Source organism: Falco biarmicus, chromosome 10 (assembly GCF_023638135.1).
Source record: "Falco biarmicus isolate bFalBia1 chromosome 10, bFalBia1.pri, whole genome shotgun sequence".
Classification (NCBI taxonomy): domain Eukaryota; kingdom Metazoa; phylum Chordata; class Aves; order Falconiformes; family Falconidae; genus Falco; species Falco biarmicus.
This window is the reverse complement of record NC_079297.1, coordinates 3,205,154-3,222,570: the sequence shown is the minus strand read 5'-3', so window position 1 is coordinate 3,222,570 and position 17,417 is coordinate 3,205,154. Positions and strand designations below refer to the sequence as shown.

The 17,417-nt window shown below is 40.7% G+C and overlaps 1 protein-coding gene across 2 annotated transcripts in view; it reads right to left on the bottom strand.

Moving 5' to 3' along the window:
- PTPRT (protein tyrosine phosphatase receptor type T) overlaps positions 1–17,417 on the bottom strand; it is a 453,474-nt gene that overhangs the window by 216,598 nt on the left and 219,459 nt on the right. For both annotated transcript variants that reach the window (XM_056354779.1, XM_056354780.1), the window contains exon 7: positions 7,078–7,371. In XM_056354779.1, the coding sequence (XP_056210754.1) occupies positions 7,078–7,371 (294 nt within the window). The remainder of the gene's footprint in view (positions 1–7,077; positions 7,372–17,417) is intronic.

Sequence of the window (17,417 nt, the reverse complement as noted above, 5' to 3'; positions counted from 1 at the left end):
ACCATATTATAGAAAGCCATTAAATTAAACAGCAACAGCACCAAGCAGAAAGTGTGATGTGGAAATGAATGACTAGACTTCATCCTAATAAATAAAAATAAAATTAGAAAAAACATTTCTGGATAACAAACTGCCTTTGCAGATAAAAAGTAAATCCCTAGAATTTAAATCCATCACTAGCAAAATCCCTCTGGAAAAAAAAATCCAAACCAAAGCACTATTATGACTGCCTTTATATTCATAACTGTATTTATGCAGACTAAGATAAGGGCAATCAATCCACATGCCTCAGGACAAAGAGCCAATCTTCTGCAGGGATCAGGATAAAGAAAATTCCTCACCATATGTACCGTGGTTAAAGGCAACAAGGGACATGCTTTGCTAGACTTGGGATTTTTCAGGCATTGGCTACTGCTAGAAAGAAGTATCAGATTTATGGCATGCTAACATGCTCCAGCAGTAAATCCCAGCCTCTTCTCTGCACGTTGCTGCTTTCCAACAGACTGAATTTAGTGCCTGAACTTTGGATGGACCATGGCCTCACACCAAACCAAGTATCTTGTCAGTTCCGACAATCTGGCTTTTCAGGAGCCCTGTATTCAGTCACCCACCCAAAGCGCACCAGAACACTGCTTCCCCTTTCACCGTTTAATTACCTCCCCTTCCCCTCCCCAAATTCCTTCTGATGCATGTAGGTCGTCATTGTTGTTATATCCCAAACAACATAGCTGCTCTTTTCTCCAATTCTTTTCCAGTAACTAATTCACAGATCTAATCTATGCTCCATTCTTTGAAAGGGATCTTTCTGGTTTGACCCTATTTCTACAGCCAGTACATCCCTAACTTGGTCCAGACAGCTTCTCAGAAGGACATCTTTTGCCGAGAACACCCCTGTACATGCAACCAAGCATGCCTCTGCAACTTGAAGAGAAACCAGAAATACACTTTGCCTCCTGCAGAGCTCCTCAGTCTTAATTGAAGGATTGTCCATATGGTCCAAGAGGCCTGAAGGTTCACAGTGTGGGCTGGACAGAAGTGGAGACCTGACAAACGGAGATAAGAAAAGCGTACCACTCCAACACACTCATAGCCACAAAACACACATAATCAAGTAACACTTCACCTTTTCTTTCAGCTGTTTTTTAAAGGGTAGATACTGTCTTTCTACCCTGTCAAAAATTAAGTGAGGAGGGAGAGAGAGTAATGTAGAAATCAAGATACATTTCTTATCTATGTAATCGATTTGGCAGGGAAAAATCAACTTATGTGCAAAGGGACTTAAGCTGTTAGGATGTGATACAGATGAAGCTCCTACCTTTCAACAATGCTACCAGGCTGTTTCCAAGCTCAAATTGGGGATCAAGGGTCAAAAAGAAGGAATATCGTATTTTTGTAACTTCACCCTTATCTCTCTAGCTGACATGCCAAAGGCTATTGAGGTGGAATGAAGACAGAGTTTCAATCATCAAGCTAAGCAGACAAAGCCCCTGGAATGGGTATAAGTCCCACAGGCTTTGCAGGATCCACAAACCGGAGCTCAGACACAAGATGCCGCCGTTCCCACCAGCTCACCTGCAGTGCTCCACGGCTCTCGGGAACAGGCACTACCAGGAGCAGAACAACTGCATTTTGTTGTGCTACACGAGCCTTTGTTTCGGGGAATTTGGCAAGAGAGCAAAAACCAAACACGAGCAGAACATGAACTGCAGTGGCTTGTCTTATCATAGCTGAGAAAAGTCCCTCACAGCATTTATCAATACAGAAAACAAGAAGGTAGTTTTCCTTCACTGCTAATATTCTATGGGAAGTGTTTCTCAACAGCAGGCAATCTCGCTGAAAAAACACCTATTTTCCCTGTTGTCTACATTTGAAATTATAGAAGACAGTGGAGCCAAGAATTAAAATTAAACTAATATTAATAGGGAAATGAATGTATGTTTGAGGACAAGGTCTAGAGTAACAGCAAGTTTTATCAGTCTGTGAGTCAGTGATTCTAAAAATACCTACACATCAGTCGCACAGAACTCTTTCAAATCACCTAATATGCTGTTTGTTTGCTGCTTTGACTCATACCAGATTTTTCTCAGGGTTTGGGTTTTTTTATTGTAAGCTTAGAAATAAAAAAAAATTAAAAAGGAAGAAAAAAAAAAAAAGTAGCAGTATAGCAACCCAGAATCTTATTTTTCAACATTAACATGTGAATCTTTCCTATTTAACAGGAGCTATCGCCTGAACATGAAGTTAGAAAGAAATATTCTTGAACCTGTTGTAGCAACTCAGCACACCACAAAGTGACTCTCTGGTTACTCAGTTTGTGCATTTCATAACAGTACACACCTACCTCCTTTTTCTAATATTTGTAACAGAGCAACAGACAAAAACATTTCTATAAAATATGAAAGTGTAGGTTTACAGCAACAAAAAAAATGACAAAACCTGCTTACTGCTGAACTTCGCAAGATTTCATGGCAACAAAGTGCCTTTTAATAATAACTAAAGGAAAAGGTTTTCCAACTACTTTGCAGTACCATATCAAACTCTGAATGTACAGATTATTTGCATTTATATCAGCTACTTTATCCTGACTATTTTTAAAAGGACTATTGAATTCAGCCACATCATTCAAAACTAACTTATTTCCCTAGGCCAACAACAAAAATTGAGTATTGATCTTGACAACTGCTCCTTTCTCCAGGAGCTAAATCACAGCCTCCTGCTGAATAACCAAATCACTACCAGCTTATCCTAAGAGAGAGATGGCATGTGATCCCTGGGAGATTTTTCATGAAGACAAATCTCCTATTAGCATAAGCTTGTTCTATGAAGAATCATTGTCACACTTTTCTTTGGGGGGGGGGGGGGAGCGGGGGGGGCGGGGCAGGGGGGGAGATTACAGGGTTTCTCAGCGCTTTTGCTCCCCATCCTATTCCTTACCAAGCAATTCCTCTGTCAGACTGGAAAGTTTCTTGCTTCCAAGCCTCAAGGTCACAAAACCCTCCTCACAAGTCACCTGCTGGCACCATCCACATCCAAAATGGCAGAGAAGCTAACATTCAAGACAGTGTTTTAACCAGGTCTAAATATTATTTTTAAACGAAGTCTTATTTCTGTCCCATTATTAATATTCATGTAAATGTTACTTTTTGGCCTTGCGTTTCATGCCAGTTCGTCCCACTAGAAGGGCCACACTTTTCAGATGTGATTCCCCCCTCCAACAATAACCTCATTTGCAAGATATCGCCTTCTCTTTCCCATCCACCAGAGGAAAAAAGGACTTTTCCACTATTCTCCCTTTCTGCGGCAACTTTGGAAAGGAAAATAAGCAGAACAGTATGTAAGTAATAGTATATAAGGAATAGTAAATAAGCAGAGAGAAGAAAAGAAGCCCCAAGCTTCCCAAATCACAGCTTTTCCAAAGCGCACACTTTTCAATGAAGCCCACAAAACAAGGATTTTAAAGAGCTCTGTTTAACTATTGAGGATGGCTAAAAAACCCCACACTCGGAGGACCAGTGCTGAACCACCAGGCACTACTGGGAACAGTGTTCAAACAGATTATTCTGATCCTCTTATCTTCCTTATTATTCTGGGGGGAAAGAGTAATATTTTTTTATCTTCCTTTCCTTTAACCACCCCTCAGCCCTGTGTCTGGTGTTAACCTTAAGCAGTCTCACTTCTCCCCGTGCCCTACTGAGCCACTCTTCCCTCTGACTGACAGTTCACTGGTTTATGCCTCAAGGTCTTTTAATCTTCTCCTATCCCAAGTCACTACCTATCACAGTCGATGGAAAAAAAAAAAAATCCAACAAAACAAAAGACCCTCAACACCAACGCCACTACAAAAGTTATTCATTTACAAAAGGCACATTTTTTTGTATTTTCTGGCAGCTGGCTTTTCCTGGAAGGTGGCAAGCTGGGACTTATTTTTCAGTACAATTTCTAAAGATCAAATATAAATGAAGTGTTGTAATACGGTCCTGGAGAAAACCAAAAGCATCACCAGTGGGACAACTGATGCCCAGACAGACAGTATTTATAGAAATTTAGATATTAACCATTTTATTAAAACTTCTTTGTGCTCATTTAGAGCAAGACCTTTCATAATTAGTTTTTACGGGTGTTTATATAATGAAAAACTTGTAAGAGTCCATGTAAACAAGTTCCATTTACTCTGATCAAAAGTCTGAAAATAATGAATGATCTTGATAGGAGCTGTGTCATGGTGCAATGACTTTCTAAGCTCACGCTGAGAACATTGTGGTCATGCTTTTGCTCTGATATAAGGCTGACAGTCAAGAAACTCACAGCAGACAACCATAAAATTAAAAATAGGAATTTCATTGCAAAGTATGCCTAAACTGAAGGCTATCCCAGCAGTTACTCCGACTCCCTAGCACACAAGTGTGCAATGGTTACGTGAAAAGACACTAAGATTATGCAGTAAAAGGAACATTGACTTCTTGCTGTTGGAAGGTTGCAGGCATCCTCTGTTTATGGCTACACTGATTTCTTGCAATTTAAGTAAATTACTCTTCTACAGTATAGGTGATATTCTCTACTATTACTTCTGCAGTCATTTGTGTTATCTTAATTAGCAGGCCTAAGAAACACAGTGCCAACACTAAACAGTCCAGTAAAACAGCACTACTCCAGTCATCTAGTGATTACATACCAATGTGTAAGAGTTTGGTACTTCCCTCTTGCTAAGAAAAAGTAATGATCAATGAAAAGAACCAAAAATTTCACTTGACAAAGAAAGCAGCATCACTTATCCCTCAACTATTAAAAAAAACCAAAAAAAACCCAAAACACAAAACAAAACAAAACCCCCTCAGTTTTCATTGATGTAATTCATTAGGCACTCTAAGAAAAATCAAGCAAATAATGCTGGTTTCTTGGTTCAGCACATTTTTTTTAAACCTTTACTGTGGAAGTTTTGTGTAATTATCCTCAAAATAGGTTAGTTTGAAGGAGCTCCATGACATATGGAAATTGGAATAATGAGCTGTATTTTCTTGTCTATCATTTCAGTTGGCATTTTCTGGAAGTTGTGCACCTTTAGATATTGGGCAAGTCCCTCCCTGCCTTCGTGTCCATGCTTAGATCAAGATCATTACAATTTCTCCCACCCAATACCCTAAACAAGACATAAATGCCATCACCATCAATCTCAACGAGCTCTGTATGACAACTAACATTAATAGAATGACCTTCTCCAGTTACATTTTCATTAGTAAATAGGACAGACAACAGTGAGCGGCTCAGCTTAGCCAATTTGAACACATTATCAACGTCATCCTTCACGATGTCAGTCGATACCTATGCTGAGCAAGGAAACTCAGCAATTTGGGATCCAGTACAAGATATCATTAAGCCAACATCCTTTTATTTTTTATTTTTTTTTTACCCTTGAATTAAACTAAAACAAGCATTCTTTACAGGTGATACAGAAAATTTTTCAAGTTTGACTGCTGCAGAGTGTGCCTGCGAGTCACAGTGCATGAACTACAGACCAAATCTTAGCACATCACATTTCCATATGTAAATGCATAGTCCCAGGCCCAGCCTGCAGTTGTTTCTGCTGAGAGTTAGAGAATTTGACCATGCTAGTGAGAGGAAAGCCAAAAGATGTAATGTAATGAGTAAGTAATGGAGCACGCACCAATTTCCCAAATAAGCCAGGACATCATCCATATCACCTCATGCTTCCCGCCCAGTTGCAGAAAAGCCTCCAAACATCTGTCTTCTACCAATGGATGGGTACTGGATCTAGCAAACACCTCCACGCCAAATTCTCATGCTCAGATATTTTTTTTTAACCAATTCTTCTCAAAGAGACACTAAACATTCACTGCTTTAGAACTTGTATAGTAAAGGCAAGGCAGTAAGGATGTGCTCCCCTGCCCTGCAATGCACTCAGCCTGCCAGGCTTCCTCCCTTGGTGGAGGAAGAGGAGGATGCTGGGGTTGCTCACGCTGTGACAGTGGGTGAGGAACGTGAAGAGTGCACAGATTAATCCCATCCCAGGGTGGCATTTGGCTGTTCTTCATGCATTCTTCACACTTCAGATGTGCTAGTGGGTCAGAAAGAATAACTGGAACCAGAAAGCTTTTGTATAGGCTTTTCACCACTTAAATCCACTTGCTGTGAACCACTAATTTGTGGGGAGGGAAGGAAGGTTGTAGAAAAAGGAGAGGAGCCTTTTAGTCTCTGTCCTTTGTTCATACTGCAGTAAGGACCTTACAAAAATTACAAAAATGCAAACCCTGAGAAGACAGTTGTGCAGTAGGAAAAAAAAACCTACTAGGTAGAAAACTGCTTTGTTCATCCCCTTGCAAGGCACAGAGCTTGATTTCCCTTAATGGGTAATGATTAATGTATGACAACAGGATGAACAGCCAATACGTCTGAAACATGAGGAACACGATCCTTCAGTTTTTTTCTGGGAAGGCCAATATTGGCTTAGAAAGAAGATAAGAGTTTTCCTGCCCCTGGATGAAAATTGGTATTTTCCAATATGAAAGACAAAGGGAAGATGCTGCACAGTGTTTGAACAGGTTTCTTTGTCAGAAGCAAGGAGAAGAATCAGTTCCATCAAACAGAATACAAAAACATATTGTAAAAATTAAATGCTTCCTGCTTCACCACACTGCACTCATAAATTGATAGCACAATCAATTTGTTAATAACCCATGCTGAATGATTACCCTAGAACACCACCTATTTTGTTATGCTCTTATAGGGTGAAAATTTTATAATAGGCTAGTCTTAAAAATAATTTGCCTACTGGAGAATTGGTTGGAAAACTCTCACCTGCTTGCCCATTTCAACAGAAAGCAGCCATACACTGTAGCAGAAAGTCTGGGAAATAGACTATGTGCATAAACCAACAGTTTCTTCAACACTTGCCTATGGAAGAAAAACTTAAATACTCCAGGATATATCAGAATTCATAACATCAGTTCAGACCACTGATGAAGCACATCTACAATAAGGTTGCATGAAGGACCATTTGTTGGTATGTCAGCAAGTGAACCAAAGCTGCCGTGCTGTGTTAGGAAGCAGGAGAAACCCTACCTGCGCACTTTGTTCTTGTGGTGAGTGGTGGTCCAGGGGGTCCTGTGCCTCCTTCTCCAGGGCGAGTGAGCAGCACTCTGATCTCATACTCCACATCAGGATCCAAATGCCACAGTTTGTAATTAGGAGAGTCTACAATGTGTGTTTCCGCCCAGTTCCCGGTGGTCGTCCGGTACTCCACCTCTTTCAGTATGATAGGCCCATCTCCAATGATGGAGTTGGCATTGGGTTTGATCCACAGGTACGTGGCTCCGACAGCCAGCAGCTCAGGAGGGGCAATAGGAGTCGGGGGCTCTGTAGACAAAAAGAAATCATGAGACGCTTGAGACAATCCTGTCAAAAGGTTCACATTTTGGCTATGTATGTATAGCAAGGCTGTTCCAAAATCTCTTGTAACACAGGCACAGTTTCTCCTGTTATTTACCAAATCTTTCATAAGAGTTTAATCTGTTACTGAAAAGAATGTGACTTTTTTTTTTTTTTTTTTTGCGTTAAAAATTCAGCCTTCTTACACTGGGAGCAGTATTACCAATCCAGAAACACCTGCGAAAATACACTAACCACAGAGCAACTCCCATTTAAAATAAAACATAAAAACCACTTTTAAAAGATCGGAAGGTTTGTACTTATTCCCTCCTTTAAGCATATGAGCAATAGCACTCAATATAATATTGGAGGGTGCTGGTAGCAGGGGAGAAATCTTAAATAAAGAGGACTGAGCGCACTTAGCCTGTACCATTTATAAAAAGGCTCCAGTACAACAGCCCTTCCTCTGTCCTGACGCAGCAGACTATCACCAGCACCAATCATGGTCCTGTGGCTCAGCCAACATGTAATGCTTAACATGATACCATCAGCAATGAGTAGAAAACTCAAATCACTTGCTCATTCTGTGATTTTACCAAGCAAAATAAAGGTTAAAATCAGGATACAGATTTTAATCAAAGCACCAGCTCTGTGTCTGAGAAAATACGAGCAAATTTAAACACTAGGGGATCTTCCCATGGTCAATGATATCAGTAGTCAGGATACTGCTAGAATTGAGTATAAGCAGGGCTCCTGGTAGCTAAGAACTAAGAAAAACTCCAAGGCAACAGTAAATCAACACCTCCTGTCAGGTTTGATTGCAAAGTTTGCTTAACTTCATGAGCAGTGGTACTCAAGCAAAGTCTGCATGAGACTTGCCTGCATGTCTGAAAAGCATCATGAGGATGCAGGAACCTGGCTGCTGCATATCACCTCTGTGATAAAAAGAAAAGCAAGGCAATAAAAGACATCTCAGCAGCACCTTTGATGAAAGCTACAAAAAAAATCCACAGGGCTCTGGCTGCCTGCCTGATTTTCATATTTTTTTTTCCACTCTCTGTCAGTGTAAAAATAACACTTGCATATTGGAAACCGCATGAATAGTGTATGCTTTGTGATTTTGAAAACCTGAGCTGAACTGTGCAAGATTATGAGCAATTTCTTTAATCTCATCTAGCTTTCCCTCTGTCACACTCTAATGTGGTTTGCACTCAGCCCAGAGGACACAAACTCTATTCTCTTGTGAAAATCAGGTGACAAAAAGGATATCTCTTGTCTCAGAAAAAGAAACCTATAAATGTTACAGCATGACATTAATTTTAGAGTTCTGTGGGAGTTATTCTAAACGCCTCTTAAATGTGATTCCCCAAAGAACCCAGAGAACTGGGAGAATCCAGGACCCACAAAAATGTGGAAGAAACGAGTCTGAGCACCACATGATGGGAAGAAAATGGGACTTTCCCCTCAGGAGAAGTCTTGCAGGTTAACACCTGCTCAGTGAAGAGAAACAAATGCACAGAAACCATTATTATACAAAATGATCAACTGAAATGTTACATAAATTATTTTCCACTGGATAACTAATTACAACAAACCATTGCTATCTCCTTCAGATTGACTGCAGTAGTTGCAAATTGTACCTCTGGAAAAAAAAAAGGCAATATGAATTGTAATTGCAGCAAGTATCCAACATGAACAAAAACTAGTGTCACGAGCTAAGATTTTTGTGGAATGATTGTTTCTGCTTTTATTTTGCACTGTTCCCCCAACTCCTGCCGGAATCTTTTTCTGCTATGAAACATCAGGCTGATTAGGTTCTGACTTAGGTTATTTCTCCAAGAAAATTGTTTTCAATAAATGCATGTAGATATATTTCCATTCAAAAACAACTTATTATAAATCACGAACAGTTTATTACTCGTTTATTGGTGCAAGACAATTAAAAGATAGACTTAGTGATTTTTATTCCCTATGCAAAAATGACATCTTACAAGTCACATCATAGTTGAAGACAAATGAAATATTAAACTCCATTCTCCTGGACTGTAGACTTCAACGGCAACATGATCCAGGTTACTTTGGGATTTGATTGCAAGTTAGAAGAGATTTATGGGACTGAAATTAATTGAGCAGTTTGCCCTGCTAAATAGACATGAAAGTCTCATCTAGCAAGTTTAGACACTAATACTGCCAAACAGATTTAAATTAAGATGACGCCCAGCTTTACTGTCGTCTGTATTTTAGGCCAAAACTAAACATTCCCCCATCAAAAACAAAAATGTGATGGTGGTTTTCCATTTTTCCCTACCTGTTAATTCTCCCTTTTCGAGGTTCAGTCCCACCTCACTGAAAATAATGGGCAATACTGGCACCAACTAGAGAAGAAGGATTTTTTTTTTAATATCCCTCTGTGTCAAATTACTGCAAGTGATCTATAAAAAGTTACCCGTTATTTAGCAAAACTGGCACATAAATAAAGACTGGTTTTTGCCCTTTGCAACTAAACGCGCTTGTCAGTTACAGATGACCAGCCTGATGTTATGAGCTCACTATTTTAATTAAAATCTCGATGTGACCTTGATTAAATAAACATGGTGACAGATTGGCCTTGTACATGTGTAATTGTGATCAACCACATTTTAAGCCCCATTTGATCCAGACAGTATTTTATATCGCGAGCTTTGTCTAGCCTGTTGCACGCTTTCAGCCTTTCTCGCTCCTCCTCCAGGTGCAGAGGAGAAAGCCACAGGCTCCCCAGCAACGAGGACATCTGAACTGGACTGGTGCGACTGGAACAATACCTAGCCTGAATCCCAGCATGAGGAAGGACACAGAAAAATGTAGTTCCTGGGTGCCCCCTTTCAAGGAAACAAAAGACCTATGTAGTACAAGCTAAAAAAAAAATAATTACTGAACACTAGCACATTTTATTGTATGTGCAAAGCAGGTCCAGCTGTGCAGACACAAAGGGAGTTTGGGGTGTGCTTTTCTCCTCCTGTTAGAAGACGAAGTAATAGCTGTGTTCTAGAGCTGAGAAGGCTGAACTCTGTTTGGGCTTTAAAAGGACAGAAAATTTGGTCATGCAAAGACTGTGAGAAAACAAAACTAACATGAAGGACCAAAAAAGACCAAACAGAATCATAGACTATCTCGAGTTGGAAGGGACCCGTATGGATCATTGAGTCTAACTCGCTGCTCCTCACAGGACTACCTAAAACTAAATCATATGATTAAGAGCATTATCCAGACTCTCCTTGAACTCTGACAGGCTTGATACCATACTTCCCGTTGTGGAAAAGACATGTATTTTACTCTTTGGCAACTGCTCCTGAGTGTTTCTGCTCTACTACTGTAGTATTTCTCTATGTGATTTTCTAAGCAAGGCAATTCTAAGCAATTGTTAGATGATGGAAGAAAAATGGGCTCCATGAATCCTTCAGATGTAAGTGGGAAGACTTAAAAATAAGAGAAAAATCCCCAACAGCTGTTATCACTGTCTTCTGTGAAATAATCCATAAGAAAAAGCCATTATAGAAAATATAATCTTAAAACAGTTGAATAAACCTCTTAAGCTATGGATTTTATATCAATAAAACTTGGATTTTTCTGAAAATTCCTTCCACGTTCATAACCAGACCGCCTGATATGAGATACTGCCAAGGTGTCCATGAACTCCCATTTGCCTGTGATGGCCTATGGACGGGTTTAGACAAAAAGAGCCCGTAATGCTACAAACCACTAGTATATCACAAAGTTCAACAATTCTGTTTCGGAGGTGCTGACCTGCACCCTTATTTTGTTACCAAACAATCATGCTAAGGCATGAAACTCCTAACGTGACTCTCTCAAACAGCAAAATAAACTCTTAACTTCGAACTCAAGAGAATCAGAAAACAGAACCAGAGAGGGGACCCAGAAAAGACTGACAAGCCTGTACAACAGGAGAAGTAAAGCGGGTTTGTATCTGGCTGGGCCACCCAGCCCGCACCTTCCACACTACCTGATGACCCCGTAAGCCCTTCCGAAACATCAGCTGTGCATGCCCCCCACACAGCCAGCAGGGAGACAGCTGCAACGCACACAGCCCCCTTGTACTTTCTCACATGCCTATGACATACAGCACAGGTTCTAAAAATAAGATCACAAGAGACAGTGTTTTTTATTCTTTGGGGTTGAAGAGATGGGAATGGGAGCTGCTATCAAAAGACATTTGCCTGACAAGGAGGATCTGCATTTTCAAACAAGATACTGCTTATCCCCGCACCACCCCCCCACCCCCCCCAATGGGAATTGTAAGCTTCTCTCACAGCATCCTATATAACCAGCTGTGGACTGTGCTTGCCAAATGGGTAAGGGTGGGACTGGGAGGCAAAGAAACCAAATTCCAAGCTTCTTAGAACTTTTTAAAGCCAAAAAAATACAGAACAAAACATATGTGTATAGCTTTCTACCCAACAGCCGCAGACTGTTACAGTTTGAAAGCTATTGAGAACACAGGTACTTAAATTTGCATTAAAAAAGCATACAAAGCTGTTGTAAGAAAAAACCTTGCAATTATGTTAAAATGCTTTTGTTCTTATTTTTTGCCCCTCCATCCTTTAGGCAGAATCTGTCACCTTTGCACAACTGTTTTGCACACCTTATTGCTGGATATTAGAGATTCACCACGCTGTCAGAGCAGCATCCATGAGCACCCTGTCTAGTTTTACAGCACAGCAATAAGCAGTCTGAGCTCTGAACAACGGTATTTATATTGGCATTGCTTATTAGCACACTTCCTACTACTGTAATAAACACAACAGCTGATTTTTTCCTCAGTGATTGTCCAAACTTTCACTTCCATTTATGCACAAAGAAATGGCACAATTATTTTATAATACTTAGCATGAGACTACTTCACTGTGCTGACACTGTACTAATAGTTTTTCTGTCTGAAGGAGAGACATTCAGATCTGTCTCTCAGTAATGTAACAGGCTGACAGCAGTGGCACATGTCAGCAGTGCTGGAAGAGTGTGGCAGTGGCATTAATAAAGTGATTCATTAATTCACCTGGATGGGTAAATTGCACCAGCAAACAATATAGTCTGTCTACTCCCAAAGAAAAGTGCCCAGAACCCATTTTGAAATCAACAATTTTGAATACTTAATTAAAGGCAAAATCCAGGAAGGTGAGAGAAGAGTAAGATACAGGACTTCTACAGCCTATAGAACAAGTGACAATGGTTTCACAGGTGCAAAAGCCCTTACTGTCGCGTTCGCATCCGATTAATGAAACAGAACGGTCCCAGCTGGCAAACATCACCCTTACAAGGCGAAGTTTAACCTTTTGCCCTCCATGAGCATTCCCATACTATCTGATGCAGCCCTGTGGATATGCAGGTCTCTTCTTGCCCCTGTTGAGGTCAACACTGCATTCATCCTTATGAAACATCAGCCACAGGACGCTTATGTGCTTAGTAATCAAAAACTGATAGACAAAAATAGAAATTTACCCTTTTAGCTTGTGGCAGGTTGGCTATTCAGCTAAAGAGCTAGGATGTTAGAGCAGTAAGGGGGGGGGGGGGGGCGGGGGCAGGGCTGCGTTGAGGCTCTTCTATTTTGTTCTATGCTAATCTATGGACTAGCAAATTTAGCGTCAGTACTCTCCATCTGATGCTTCTTCCCAACACAGAATTTACTAACACAGCGATAAGTGACTTTAGTAGTCTGTGATACAGCATACTCATTTGCCACTGTATACCATACACTTTTTTTTCTCCTTGTTTTTCCCTTAAGTGTTAACATTTCTGTCTACAAGGGACTCGCCATACGTTTCGCATACAAGAAGCAGGGAAGAAAATAGAAAAGATCCAGAAAGATGTGAAAGAATTGAGCAAAGTGGTCAAAGAATCGGCACCAAAGCAATGAAGAACAAGAGATGAGCAGATCTCAGGGGACAGCAATCAGTATCACCAAAGAAAACCAATGAAGCAAGAGACCAAATACTTGGCAGGATGCTTGCCTCCTGACATTCCCAAAAATTGAGAGCTGAAAGACTACAGAATTTACACCTCAAACCAGTGTAGGTGTAGCACTCGTATACAAAGGGAGAATTTGCTGCAGCTTGATAAAAATGAGGAATAAATATTCCATATGTATTTTCCCCTTAAGAAACTGGAAATGTTCCTTGGTGATTTGAATACATATAGTCTAAATTAAGCAACTTGGCTGTCTAGGTTTTAAGAGGAGAACACAGCAATGCTTACAGGAGTTACTATAAAGCAGTAGAAAACCTCCTAATAATTTTCTAAAAGCACTGCAATCACCACGCAAGAGAGCTGGAACAAACCCTGGTTGAAGAAAGCTCATCTGTATTAGTGTCATCTTATCAAACAAAAATATACGTCACCCTGAGACCAGGAAAAGTTGGTACAGGCCCACTGCCTCCTAACAACTCTTCTAATTGTGTTATAGGTTGAAAGAGAGGGGCAACCACTACCAAGTGGGAATTAAAGTAGCATACTATTTCATTAACATTTTGCACTATTTGTGGCTCAGAAGCTTAGCCCAAATCCCACCAGAGCCTCAGAGGATGCTTTCATTCTCTACTAAAGAAGAAAATAGCATTGGATTAGTTGAACAGTATCTCATTTCCCAGCGTAAATTAAGTGAATTAGATGGAAGACTCTGTGCTCTAATTGTAAAGCTTATTACAAGAACTCACATAGATTAGAACTGAATGCTTCCCTTTGAGTCATCATTTGTACTATAAAAGAGGAAAGAAAGGTGACTATGGTGACTGTAGACTCTCCAGTAGCTCCCTAATGGCCCCGTATCGATGTGTAGGACTCTCCATTACCACAGCAAAACACTTCACAAGCCTTGTGCACTGAGAACGCCGGAAGGCAACCTTTCTGCCACGGACTGGAGTGCTCCCCTGCACACTGCAGAGGCAGTCTCTGTAGGTGATCTCTGAGAATGACAAGCTCCCCAGGGCTGGAAATCATGGACAATTAACTCCCATTTTTGAAGCGCATGTCATTTCCTGAGGTTTTTGACTGCAAAATAACAACAAAAAGGCATCATGAACAAAAGCAGTAGTATGCTTCTTGTTGCTTATGGAATGAGACATCGTTTTGGAATGTCATTCTGTTTACAGAGATCTTTCATGAACCACGAAAGGCCCAACAGACTTTTGTGCTTTAAGAAGTTAGGCACCCATGAGCTGATCACAAATTCCCTGACTTCTATTATACAGCTTCTATATGTTCAAGCCTGTACTAGTGATCTTTATAGCCAATGGAGAGAAATAGACTCACCTTAAGGTACTTAAGGTATCTAAGACAAATAAAATTAAATGCCCCCTGATCCCCTCCTCTTTTGACTAATATTAAAATGTAGGTGAGATGCATTTTAGCTCCTTACTCTCATTTTCTCAGCGCCTGGCCTTCAGTGTGAAAGACAGTGAGGTATCAGACCAGTTAGTCTACTAAGCAAGCTGTGCAAAGAGCTGCTCAGCAAGAAAAAATACTGAGTACCTGTACACTCTCTGAATGCTCTCTGAATGCCTTCATTCAGGGTGGCAGAACTCAGGTGCTGCAGTCTAAAGCCATCACATGAAGATAAATGATTATGCTTTTCTCTGGAAAAGTTGAGCACAACTCACTTGCCTTTTATATATGCAGCCAGAGCAGGCACTGGTGACAGTGATGCCCTTTGATTTAATAATTTAATACTTAAAGCGCTTGTCAAAGAAAGAATTTCATTCTCTTGCTAAGGCTGTTCTGAGGCTGGAGCATCTTAGCCACATCTGTCGAGACTCCGTCACACACAAAAAAAAGGTTCAGTTTTCATTTGACCAAACCCCAGTAAAAATAAAAGAATCATGACTTTGTCTAGCCAGCATCTAACTGCTCCATTTTGCTTCTCCAGGAGCATGTCCAGCATGCTCAAACCAAGTCCTGTTCTCCAAACTCATTCTTGATATATTTTCCTTGTACAAAAACCAGTAATTTTTTTTTCCACTTTCCTCATTTCTTGGAACTTGCCCTTAATGATAGACACATCAGATATGTGCGGACTAACATTTTGTATTAGTCTTGAAATGAGCTGTGAAGAAAACTAAGTTAGGGTTTAACATAAGAACATACCTGAATACAGCAATTACAAAAATATCACAAAGTATGAGAACTAAGCATCACCTCTCCTTCAACAAGGGAGATTAAAATATTAGAGCTTTCCAGAAGCTCTGGTGAAAACATACTGATTTCTCCACCACAAACTGCTGCAACTGTGTATGCACCAACAGGCATTCAAGTTACAGGTTACTTGTGAACTCGTGTCTCAGCGCTCTCTTTCCCCCTCACGAGAAACCACAGGGTTACTATACACTGTGCACACGTACACTCTGCACCGCTTCCTTTAACAGCTAATCCTGCAACACTACAATTGGAAACATCGTTTCTTTCTTACGGCTCCACCAACTCTGTACAGAGATATGGAAAAGTGCATCCACTTCTTATCAAAAGGAAGGTCCCCCTCCACCAGGCAGTAGCCAGGGCCAGCTTTAGCATGCTCTCGTGTTTCTAACTCCATGGACTGTTTAAGCTCATACATCATGTGTTACTAAATCTGTTTCAGCTTTCTGCATGAACAAGCTGCTAATCTTCCATGGGGACTGGAAATGTAAACTCAACAAGCAACAAAAAGAAGTAGAAAGGAAGGAATAAACACATAAACCATGAAACATGTAATTTCAGGTCAACTCAAGTTCAAGCAGCTTCATCAGTTGCTATGCGACCAGCTTATGATGGTGGGAAAGGATGAAGGCAAAAAGATTTTATAGCTTCGTCTATAGCAGCTATTTAGCAACTTTTGCTTTCTGGCACATCTCCGTCTGCAGAATGAAGGATTGTTAGTCTCTAAGCTGCTGAAATGGCAAGTGACTGGAGGTATTGACTACTATGAAGCAGCATGGAATGGTTTGTCTGGATTGATTAAGTAGCTTAATCCATAGCAACCTGCTAGGTTTGCAGGAAAAGCCTGAGGCAGGATTCTTCATTTCATTTAAGGCAAAGTGGGGGATTAAACATCCCATTGCCCTTTCCCACCCTGTCCACCACCTGGAGGTGTGCAGAACAGATGAGGAGCAATAAGGAGGACTGAGGCAATAGCTGGGCTGGAGTTCAAACATGAGATACCACCGTGGCGGTAACTTGTAGACTCAACAACATCCATTCTACTGTTGCACCGCTAATACTGATCTCTCCTCTTGCAAATACATTATGTACCCAGAGCCGGGTCAGCTTAAAAAGTGAAGATACTGGTGTGCGCACACATGGTGTATTTCAAGGAACTGCTCACAGTTAATCCTCACAGCATACTGGTGAAGCAAGTACCAGTATGTTGTTTTGTAACTGTAAAGAACGATTAATGGATGGCTGTACGGCCAGAGACTGAATGTAGTCCTGTGTTCCAGCCTACAGACTTTATGACCCCCTACAAAAAAAGTGTATGCCAGACTTGACATACAAATTTAGGCTCTTTCAGCCCACAAAACAAAATGTTCTCATTTAAGCATTTATTTTCCCATGACAGATCTGTGAAAAAGTCACCACATCTGACCACGAGAAAGCAAGTAAAATCTGAAACAGTCTCTACAGAGCTGATGCTGTAATAGCACACAGCAAACGTGCCAACAGGGATCCAGGGGAACCACATCACTAAAGCAGCACCCTCAGGGTTTTTCCACCGATGCACCTGTATGATGTGAAGCAACATCAAATAAACATCCAGGCAACTAAGCCTCAGAGTGGCTGGCCACCTGAGTGCACGTTTTCTTGATATTAATCTGAGCAAGAATACCATTTATTTCTCAGTATTCATATGAAACTTGGATGAATCAGAATTGACTGATTTTAAAAAGAACTTTGCTGAGTGCCCATTTCAGGAAGTCACTCCTGACTTCACAGACTGAAATTAAATACTCGGGCACACTGTGAGGAACGCGGTTAGCACAAGGGAAGAGCAGGCTTTGTTGTTATCGCAGCTATGC